Source organism: Trachymyrmex cornetzi, unplaced genomic scaffold (assembly GCF_001594075.2).
Source record: "Trachymyrmex cornetzi isolate Tcor2-1 unplaced genomic scaffold, Tcor1.1 scaffold11, whole genome shotgun sequence".
Lineage (NCBI taxonomy): Eukaryota > Metazoa > Arthropoda > Insecta > Hymenoptera > Formicidae > Trachymyrmex > Trachymyrmex cornetzi.
In genome coordinates, this window is record NW_017295653.1 from 1,499,447 (window position 1) to 1,510,840 (window position 11,394).

At 39.6% G+C, this 11,394-nt stretch overlaps 1 protein-coding gene across 1 annotated transcript in view; it reads right to left on the reverse strand.

The window, feature by feature from the left end:
* svp (COUP transcription factor 2) overlaps positions 1-11,388 on the reverse strand; it is a gene marked incomplete at its 5' end in the record, with an annotated part of 135,192 nt that extends 123,804 nt beyond the window's left edge. The window contains one exon of the mRNA XM_018510211.1: positions 11,169-11,388. Coding sequence (XP_018365713.1) covers positions 11,169-11,388 — 220 coding nt within the window. The remainder of the gene's footprint in view (positions 1-11,168) is intronic.
* Positions 11,389-11,394: the final 6 nt, after the last annotated feature.

Genomic DNA, 11,394 nt, shown 5'->3' on the forward strand with positions numbered 1-11,394 from the left:
TAGCCATAAACTGCTTTGAAAATGGTTATCAACTGCTTAAAAACTATTCATAAAATAAAAAATTAAGAAACTAGATAGAAACTCTTTAAAAAATAATCAAAAAGTGATCAGATACCAGTCAAAATCTTGTTAGAAATTAACTAGTTTTACTGTCCAGTTATTGGCAAAGCAAGCGTCGCCCAAACTTGTCAGTTTTTGGCCGGTCAAACTAGCCTGAAACTAGCTAGTAACTAGAATTCCCGGCCAATTTCTGACTAATTTTTGGTTTGTTTTCAACTTGGGAAGGCGTGGAAATCGTAATATGAGATATCCAGGTTCTAATATGAAATAACACATGCTCCTATGTTATAGTGAAAATCGTTGCTAAAGAGTAAATGTTATTGTATAATAATAAAAAGAACAACCAGAATGAACGTCGAATGCCTATTTCTGCAATGCTTGATTCCAACTATCTGAAGACTAGTTCTGGATATAATCTATCGCATGCTCATTTTTCACGCACGCTGGCTGTGTTTGTTTGCATTTTAGAAACATGAAATAAAGTTTTTTAATTGCAGTACTGATATACTTTGCGTTTTACTATCGATTTCTCGGGGCATCTCATATTAGGAACACAATTTTTTGACTTTGTAATTTGCTCACTTTTTACATTTCTTTAATTTATAAAATAAAAATGGAATTTGAATTAAATTTTATATAACGTTACCTCCTTAAAGCTTATTAAATTCTCTTTAAAATAAAAAAAATCTATTACTTTTTTAAATTCTGCCCATAGATTTCTAGGTAATTATTCAAAATAAACTCAGTATCTCGTAATAGAGGCCTTCCCTTTAAAACATTGCCAAGTTTTGGTTTAGTTTTAAAAAACCTATAATGAGAAAATCATTAATTGCTTAAATGTAAAAAAACGCAAGAGATTCCGTAAGAACATACGAGTAAGTATATTAAAATTGTAAAACGAATAAATATATATGCTAAACATTAAGTAATGTTAGAAGAACTTTGCATCAAGGATAAAAAGAATCGAAGGTTAGAAATATATACGCATATGAAAATAAGTAGCCTGATGATTATATAGCTGCCATAATTTTTTTTCTAGAAGCGTAGAAAATATTAGCCCAACACATAAGCCTAAGCTATCAGTAAATATTAACACAAAACACAAGCCTAAAAGTTGGCTCTCGGTAGCTCTCGTACCAAAAACAGATAGTCGGCACTTCTGATCTACGGATCGTTGAGTTAATTAAATTCAACAAGTATCTGTAATATATTGATCAATTGAATTTTCTCTGGAGTTCTTTAATATCGATGGAGTTCTCTGAAACGGATCTTTTCTAATATCGATGCGATTTCTTCAAACCCACTTTGACTATTACCATCAGTTTTCAACGGAGAGCGTTTGGATCATCTGGTTTGCCATAGTCAAACCGCAAACATCATCGCTTAATCCACGGTCATTCTAATTTCACGGTCAACACTCGATGGGATTCGAGGGTTAAACTTATGCCTACGGAAACGCAGGGTCGAATCCCGAATGACTATTGCGCAATAACCAAAGACAGGGAATCTTGTACCAGTCGTGCTACTTGGAATGGGAGGTTCCCGGGCTCCTGTAATCGGCAGATTAATGTTCATCTCTCTCTCTCTCTCTCTCTCGCTCTCTCTCCGTCTGGAACACCTAATCTCAAGCGATAGCCGAGGATCCGTCCGAAGGGGGCATCGCGTATCGTTTGGATTGTTCGGAATAGCCGATGAACGGACGGTTTAATTTATAGCATATTCTCAGATCCTTAGTCCTTTACGCGATCGAGTGTTCAGCATTCACAAGGACGTTTCTCCAGATATATAGAGACCAGTAAGACCTTCCAAAATCGGACGCACGCGTTCGAACAGATCGAACTGGTCTCGGAGCGTTAACGCCTTCGGTCGTCCGGGGCGTTGTTTCGGGCCGGCGAAATAATACCCGACGGGACATTTAACGCGGTTGAAGGTGCCGGCGAAGGGTTCGCATTATCCACGGTCAGTTGACCGACGACCAGTTTTTCCGACCGCGAGGACAACGCCCGAGGTCTTTCCCAGGACCCCGCCGCGCCGCGCCGGCGTGTTCATCCACATGAATCCTAGGAAGCCTCCTTGAAACACGTTTGCGACTATCTGTTAAGAAGAAGATCAAAGGACATAGCGGAGCGAGAGAGAAAGTAAGAATTGATAATCGTCAATCGGACGAAACCGAGAAAGGGAGAGATGCAGAAGGAAGATCACCGACGCGAAGGGGACGCGAAAGGGTATCCGGTTTTGGAATCGGGCCGTTGTTGTGTCCCGGGACCGAACCGGACCGGACCAGACACAGTCCTCGCGGGATCATTAATCAAAATATTTACGCGTAGGGACGTGCGAGCGTCCGGAGAGTCGCTCTGACACTCCGCTTTATCGATTATCCGATGTCACGTTCCATACGGTATTTTCGGTATTCAAGGGGTTCTTATACGGTTGCCCGTTAGTCCTGGCATGAAGGGAGAAAGGGTATTAAACGAATAAAAGAATTTCGTCTTGTCAAACGACGATCTCGACGTTGAGCTTCACGATCTTCGGTAATTTATACCTCACAGCGTGTAAACGTGCATACGTTTTTCATCCTCCTGCCACCTCTCCCTTACGATCCGCTAACGCCGACGGTGGGCCATCCTCGTCATTTTCGATTCCTCGACGATTGTACCGTGACGCTCGTACCGGCGTGGCTCCTCTTTGAGTACATTGGCACGCGGCCTTGCTCGAGGCCTTGTAAAAGTTGTAATTTATCGCCGGTACAGCATAATGACTTGGCCACCGCTTTAATTATAACTCATTCCCATCGTCCACGGAAACAACCGTGCGTTCAAGCGCCACGAATATTTCGCAGGGCCAGCCCTATTTTCGTGTATCGATGGATTGATATCGCCTATCTTTATCGCATCTTTAAGAATAATAAACTACACTAATAATTAAAATAAATAATTTTTCTAAACAGAAGATTCGTACAAATTTAGTTTAACACTCATATTCCCGATCCAGTTATGTATATAATATTATACGTTACAATTTATTCCTTAATTCTTAAACTTACCAATTATTTTTGTCTGTCATTTAACTTTAATGAATTAAAAACAAACTTTAATAAACAACTAAAAAAATATTATTGTAAAAATATATAATTTAGAATTTCCTTTGTATTATTTTGATACCACTAAGTCATTTTTTATTTTTACATAATTACACGATAATAAGATCATATATATAAAAATACATAATAAACTATTATTTACCACTAAGCTTGTTTAATATTTTTTGGCTAAACAACTTCAAATACGATTGTCTCAAATATACTCTATGTAAATTTAAAAACGTTTAAAAATCTAAAATTTAAAAAGAAATTTGATTAAGATATTTTAAAGATAAATACAAAAAAAGAAATTTATATTTTTATTAGGCAATTCTATTTGACAGTAACATTCAATTTACTTAATACACATATTTCTGCTGCACGACATTGCTTTAAGCACTTTTTCTAGTTCTTCAACTGTTTGCTCTCAACGTCGCTGTTGCACCTGTTACTCATGGAATCTCGCGACTATCTCATTCCGGCATGCATAACTGATGTAACACGTGCCGATCGACGTGCCAATCGACGTACGGTGCTTATGTAATCAGCATGATGTCGCGGAAAATGCATTAACGAGCGAGTCCAGCGCGAGAAGTCGTGCGAGATTGTCGTCATTCGATTCCTCGATCACTCGTGATCGCATCTACGCGTACCAAAAACCGAACGACCATCATCGCCGATGCTTCTCATTGGAAAGAAATCGGTGGAACGCGCCGTCGATGCACCGTTCTGCATTGAACGTTCATTGGCGTAATCGGCATGATTGTCGGCGATCGCTTTATTACGTCGGCGGGTTGATTTTGATGTCAAGCGATGTCAAACGGTTGCGAGTTATCATCAATTTGCCCGGTCGATCGCGACGAGTCTGACGACAAACGCATCGAATGGGAAAAATGACTCGTATCTCTCTCGACATATATATTATACACAACATTCGAATAAACCTAATCGTTATCGTAAATTCTTTCTCATATAAACAACTTCTGGCTGCAATTATAATTAATATGTTAACAGTTAACACAATCCTTATAAAGCTCTACAAAATAATCTTAAGAAAATAATTTGTCACTTTTGACCTGAATATGAATGTGACTCCTATCACGGATAAACTTCTTCATTCGTTTATTTCCGAGACCTTTCTTCATCCTCGTGCAGTCACCCTTGCCGGCGCAATCAAACCCCATTTCACGGTGAGGGTAGAAAGGCCGACGTGGGTATAAATGTGCGCGCGTTGCCTCCTACGCGGGACAAGGGAGAGAATTCGCGGTGTTCCGGGCAATTAAGATTACCGCGAACAGAAATTATCGCCGGATTAACCGTGTTATTACGGCACCGTTAATGCCACGGATAGGCGCAAGAGCCTCGACAATGGTAAATATCGTTACCGCGGTTGTAATTGGTACACCGGGGAGAGAGTGACTCGCCGCTGTAACTCGAGAGCTCAATTAAGGGTCCAACTCTTAACCCGGTTCGGCCCTCGCTTCCACCATGACGATTGTACATCGACCGTATCACACGTTAATTTGTTCCGGTATCACTACATTGTTTCCCGTATTTCTGTAGTAGAAGTAGACGCGCTTATTATCATTTTTCTATATCATCCAGATTCTTTTACGCGATAAACTGGCTTCTCGCTTAAACGAAGCGAGAGCAAGATATTCCTACATAATTCTCTTATTTATGTATCTTAATTCCGTTTCATTCAATTTTATTTTTTGCACACGTAAACTAGTACTAAGTAATATCTATATAATTGAAGAACATGTAATGATTTTCCTTGACACCCACATTTTGTATTTATAAATCAATAAATGTCTTAAGACTTTTAATTTTAATTTTTTTAATTTTAAAATTTTTTATCTTACGCTTTTTAATACTCTTTAAATCTAAATCGGTGAAATTCAATTGAAAAAGAAAGGAATTATATAATTAAAATACCAATATTTGCATGTTAGATCCAATTAATATACGTTAAATTTGTACGTTAAAGCAAGATTAGCTAGGTTATCCAGGGATTCCACGTTTCATTGATTTTTTAGTTAAATTTCACTGTAAATTCATTGATTACCAGTGGCATAATTGGGACTGACGTTAGTGATTATTCACTGATTCAGATTTATAGAGTATACTTTAATATATACTTTAATTATGTATATATATATATTGATAGAGAGAGGAGAGAGAGAATACAATGAAAAAAGAGTATAATTTATAATGACACATTTCAAAACGAAAGGTTTCCGTCATCATTCATTCATTTAACAAACAAAAAGACGTATACCGCAAAAGAACAAAAGAATCCTTTGATATGTCGTGTGTAAGTTCACGAGAAGATCGGCGGATGCACGAAGACGATCATTTCACTCCGAGGAATTCCGGCGGGCCATATCGGGTGCATTGCATGGCGAGTAATTAGAGAAGCTCCGGGTTCATTAGGATATCTGGTCGTATCTTGGCGACAGTTTCCGCCACGCGACCGACCGACGGCAGTAACGGCCATAGTAATTCAACGTGGATGCAGGAATCAGGCGAATACACTACTTCAAACTTTATAGAAACAAATGAGAACTCGCCTAATATATTAGACTATCATTAAACGTTCCACTTTACAAGAAAACAAATAATATGGCGCTACATTTTCATAATCGTAGAATAATTGTACGAGTTGATGCTAAAACGAGCTAATAACATCGTTAAAGAATCCAACTTTCTTGATAAAATCAATGTCCTATATTTTTAGATATTATCAAATATTTATTCTTTAATTATTAAAAATGAAATTAAATAAATAAAACAAGTAACCAAACTCTCGAGAATGTTAAAAAACAAATAAGAGCTAATGAGAGTTTTTTGCACGGTTGTTAGTGCGAAAATAAAAATGATCGTTTATTGTCGAAATATAGTATAAATTAGTTACGCATAAACGTTTCGGCCTGCTTCCGAGCTATCATCAGTATGTCTGAACGTATAACGTAAATTCTCACTTCTTCAAAATTAAATGACAATGAAATACATGTAATGATAAATTGAGTGTTCAAATTGATAGGTGTTATTTTTTTTTATTAAATTACGCATGAAAAGCGTGTGAGGCCTCTTAGATTGTCTCTCTTTCGTAAAAAATATGATCAATTCATTGCAAGGCTGCAGATTAATAGCCAGTACTGTAACTAACTCGTTCATCGAATAAAGTCAGCCGGTTCTTCCGGCAGACCTAACCGTCAATTATCTCGCATGGCGAGAACGGGCCCTTCGGGAAACGCGACGCGGCCGGCTGGTTGCAGCCCCGCGGATGCATTTCCGCGTAGTCCGAGCGCGATGGTGGTCGGCCGACATCTGGCTGACGTGGCCGGGGCAATTCGTGAAATTCGTCGTTACACGGTGCACAGATTACGCGCGGTTTAGCCGAGCCGCCGGAAACGGTTTACACATTGTACACGGAAGCAATTATCGCAAGCGCACGCTGCTGTAATCGAGCCGAGCGACGCGCCGACATGCTTTAATTGCCCGACAGCTTCACCCATCCCTCATGCGATTAATTCGAGATTTTTCTAAGTGTCGAAAAGATCTGTAAATTATATAACGCGGAATGCAACGTAATAATTAATATGAAGTTATAAAACACGCGGTTTCGTATTTTTGTTCCAACACTGAAAAAAAAATATAGTCAATTTTAATAAATATTTAGTTGAATACATGCCAACTAAATATTTATTAAATATAAAGATATATTTATTTGATACAAGAAATGTTAATTTGATTTAACAATCATTTTTGTTACTAAACAAATATTTATTTACTGTAAGTAAATATTTAGTTGGCAGTATTGAACTAAATATTTATTAAAATTGACTATATTTTTTTCTCAGTGTAAATAGATTAGACATGGTACATGTAGATATAAAATGAGATTGACGAAGTACCTTGCATTTTGTCGCATTCGAAAGTCATAACTTGATGTTTTAATGCTAAATCAATATACTCGTACGTATTTTGTGTACCTCGACAATATTATGTGACTATCATTGTATCGCTAGAACGAGAAATGTCAATGGCATTCCGTGACTCCAAGAGATAAGAGGAGATATATACTTAATTTTTTTAATAGAACTTAAAATCAATTGAGCAATTAAAAAAACAAGTGCGCATTTAAAGCTCTTGCTCGCTATATGCATAAAAAAGAAGCACACATACAATCTTTATGACAATAAAATCATGATATCAATTATAACAAACTAAATTGCTTCAATAATATATATTGAAATCTATCACAGTTACATAAACTTTTAAATTTTATGAAAATTGTTATAATCAAGCCTCAGACGGTCATATTCAATACATCATTATCTTCCGCTTGACTACGATTTACGAAAGCAATTGTTCCCGCATTATTTTACTCTAACGCTAAAGCACTTTATGGACATCGGCAATCTCAGTACCGATCAACCGAAGTAAAGTACTTTTTCAATCTGTTCGAATCGATCGGGGCTCGCCGTCGAGCAGATCCATCCATCTGTCTGTCTCGTCTTCGCTCGCTCGTTCGGAATTCTACGCTTCAGTATCCCATGATTTCCACGTGATATCCACGCGTGTTACGTGCTAGATCCCACGCACGGTCTCGTCTCCGTCGAGGGCAATACACTGAGTGAACCTAACGAGATTTCAATAGCCTGATCCTTGCTGTCGGTTACCGCAAATAGGCTCGATCCTGCGGTAACGTCTAGCGAGCGATGAATGCTAAGCATAGAAATGCGGAACCACTCCGCGGCGAGAGGGATAATGTGCGGTAAATAGAAGAATGTTATGAACTCGCATGGGATATTCGCGCACTGCTATACTTGTCGGTCCGGCAGCGACGGACACGCGGTATCCTTCGAGAGGTCACGAAAGCAGAACGTACCGTTTTAACGCCCGGTAAAAATAATTTTGACTAAGCGAAGAGGATAATATATTCTCTGCCTTAATAAAGGACAGATATCATCTAATTATCGTCTCAGCGATGAGAATAGCTGCTTACAAAATTAATTTACGTCAAAATGATTAATTTGAAACGCGTTTCAGAACGAGATCGTATATAAATTTTAAATTGTGTTCCAGCGTAGAAACACACGTGTGCAAAGGTTTCCAAGCTACACAACAAATCTAATATTTTTTCACGTAGATCATTAATATAATTTATCGCTGGTACCTATCACGATAATGACTCGTTATTTCGAAGAGCCGTAAGTAATTAACGTTTCATATATTTACCTACGAAAATTTTACGACAGGAGTGTCAACGAATTATCGTGTTGCAAGTGCATCCGTATAAAACATTGATTTTTAATTTACCATGCACGCAATTTAATTTATACATGCGAGGCTTATCGTTCAAGCGTTAATTTGCGGTTAGTTTTCACGAATCTCGCTATGGCTTCGACTCATCGAGCAGAATCGAAAGTAAGAAGGGCGAAAAGAAGGAGGAACCGCAGATAGCTGAGTGTCATTAATCAAGGCCCTCGAGGTGCACTAAATCACCCGCGAGATATAAATTACCGCGGGCAATCTGGTATCAATAAGGCGTAATTCGGGATAATAGGGCGTGCGAGAGAGGGCGGACGCGCGGGAGGATATATAACTCCTGATTTCCGAGGGTGCTGTAGATTTCGATTAACCCGAGTCCGTCCGCCTGTCCGAGCCGAGTCGCGACATTTCTCTTCGTTACACTCCTCTCGTCTCTCGAGCCTTCGATCTTTCGCCTTCGTATAAATGATTTAACGGACTCGCGCGCACGCATTGCTGGAATCCAACTATTCTCCGTTGCAAATGTGAAAGCGACTATCACGGTGTGTAAGAAAACGTCAAGATAACGAAAGCTAGCGCAGATGTCTGCGGTCAATCACTCTTACGCACTTCAGCGAAGATAAAATGCAAAATATGCATCAATGGATTTGAATATTTTTACGGATTTAAGAATGATTATCATTTTATCCGAAGAAGAGAGTCACGTCGTTTCGTTAAGTTATAATCGTCAAAATCAAAGTACCATTAATCTATCTTCTTATTAAGTCGTGCGAAGGAGATTCGGTGTTGTTAAAATATTAATCCGGATTTTATCCAAAGAAAGAAGAACTGTTACTGTTACCGTAGAGTAAATGAATCCTATTTCCGCTTACTCATGTATCTATTTTCAATAAGATAAAGCACAGTCTGATTTAAACAGTAGTGATCACATAATACTGTCATATTAAATAACGACTATAAAAACTAAATATTCAATCTTATTTTTCAGTCTTAACAGTTGTTCTTGTGGTTTAATGGCGATTGAAAGAGAGCACAGAACTCAACTCGATATATATCCATGTAAAAAAAAAAGAAACGCGTGAGGCATAATATCCAGATCAAAGTACAGATCGTCCGAGGCTCTTCCCTTGTATCGACAAATCGCGAGATTCGTCGGTACGATACGACAAGCGGCGCGGCGCAGCGCGGCTAATTAGTTATCCTCGATACATCTGGCCGATGGATAATTAGCCGCTACGGTTTATACGTGCGATAACTCGTCGCTCGCGCGCGCGCGCACGTTCTCGGCGACCCGCTGGGATTTGTTTCCGCCCGTGAAAACAATTTGTTTCTCATTCCATCGGAACCGAACCCCGTCATCATCGGCGCCAGAATGGGATAAACCCTTCCCTCTCGCGCCCGCTTCTCCCTTTCGACGTCTGTCCTCGTTCCTCCCGCTTCATTTCCACGGCCCTATTACATCGTTATTAGGCTCGTAACAGACGTGTAAGCGTTCCGGGGAACACCCCACTGGGTTATTAATGGTGACTCTTTGTTTTTTCATACTCTCCACGCCCGATGGCCACGGTGTACTCTTTTTCTCTTCTTCTCCTTTTTTCTCCCCCCTCCCCCCTCCCGCCCCCCGAATATTTCGCCGTTTCTTTCCCCCTTTATCTTCCCGCTTCCGTTCCTCCCTCTTTCACGTCTTGAATAAATTAATGTAAGCGTGAGTACCTAAAGTAGGTGTCAGGTATTCTGATGCGAATGAGCTCTGCCTCGCGCGGTGACAAATTGGTAGCACAGGTAAGGGGATACCTATCGCGCCCCATGATACTCACGGCCGAGAGAGAACAATCGTCGAAAAGGCGTGCACGCGCTCCTCCACATGGAGAGGAAAAAAGAAGGGCTTCGCGAGAACCTACCGCGGTAGTAGAGATTTCGATAGTCGTCCTATTCTTGCTGTACGGTTGTTTCAGCGCGCGTGTTACCGTTCGTGTCGCCTGTCGTGAAATCTCCCATGAAATCTCTTCGACGAGATCTCTGATCTCGATCGCGGACAAAACACTTATTCGCTTTTACGACTGTCGTTGCGTTTCTTGTTCTCTCTGAAGTTCTAGACTCGATTACAAGCTACCTTTTTGCGGGTAAAAAAGATCATTTAGAAGAAAGAAAATCTATTAATTCAGTTCATCGGTAAGATTTGGATTTCTCGAGGCGGAATATGCGCACAATCGATGAATAATGAGAAGATGACAAGCGAATAGAATTCAATGAACAAATCGACTTCTTAAAGAAATCGGAATTACTCCATGACAATTCTTATTTAATTTTAAAGAAGTGAATTCTTTAAAGAAGAGAATTTTACATATTATATACATTAATTATATGATGAAACAAAAGTAAGTACTTTTGATGTACTCGTATAGTTTTATATATATCTTTCGCAATATGTGCGAGTCCCTAATGTTGAACTAAATTTAACTCTTGTTACCGTTTCTCTCTCGTTTATTTATTATTTTGATCTATAACAAACTAAACTATCGTCACGATTCGCTTAATCCTATATACTCATCGACTACAAATGTCCGCTTATTATCTATCGCACTAACGATCAGCATGATCATTAGAGAAATATCTAACAATTGCCGCAACATTAGTCTCTGCGGTTACTAAATATGTCACTAACGGATAAATATCCTAATTGTCACGCAATTACAAGGGCATTTTTGATGCACTTTCTCAAGCGGAGAGAACACCGTGAGCGACTCACCTTCGCAAGTGAATTGTCCGTAATGTTTGCCGCTGCTTTTATCTCCGCAGACGACGCACTCGATGTTCGGTGATTTATCCGTTTGCGAGCTGCCGGATTGCGAGCTGTTGGCTTGGCTGCCGGGGGTGGTGCTAGGCGGCAAGGGATCCCTTGAGGTCAGGACCGAGCCGGCAGGCACCAGACAGGTGATGTCCTCCGGCGTAGCCGAGGGCGTCAGATGCGCGGG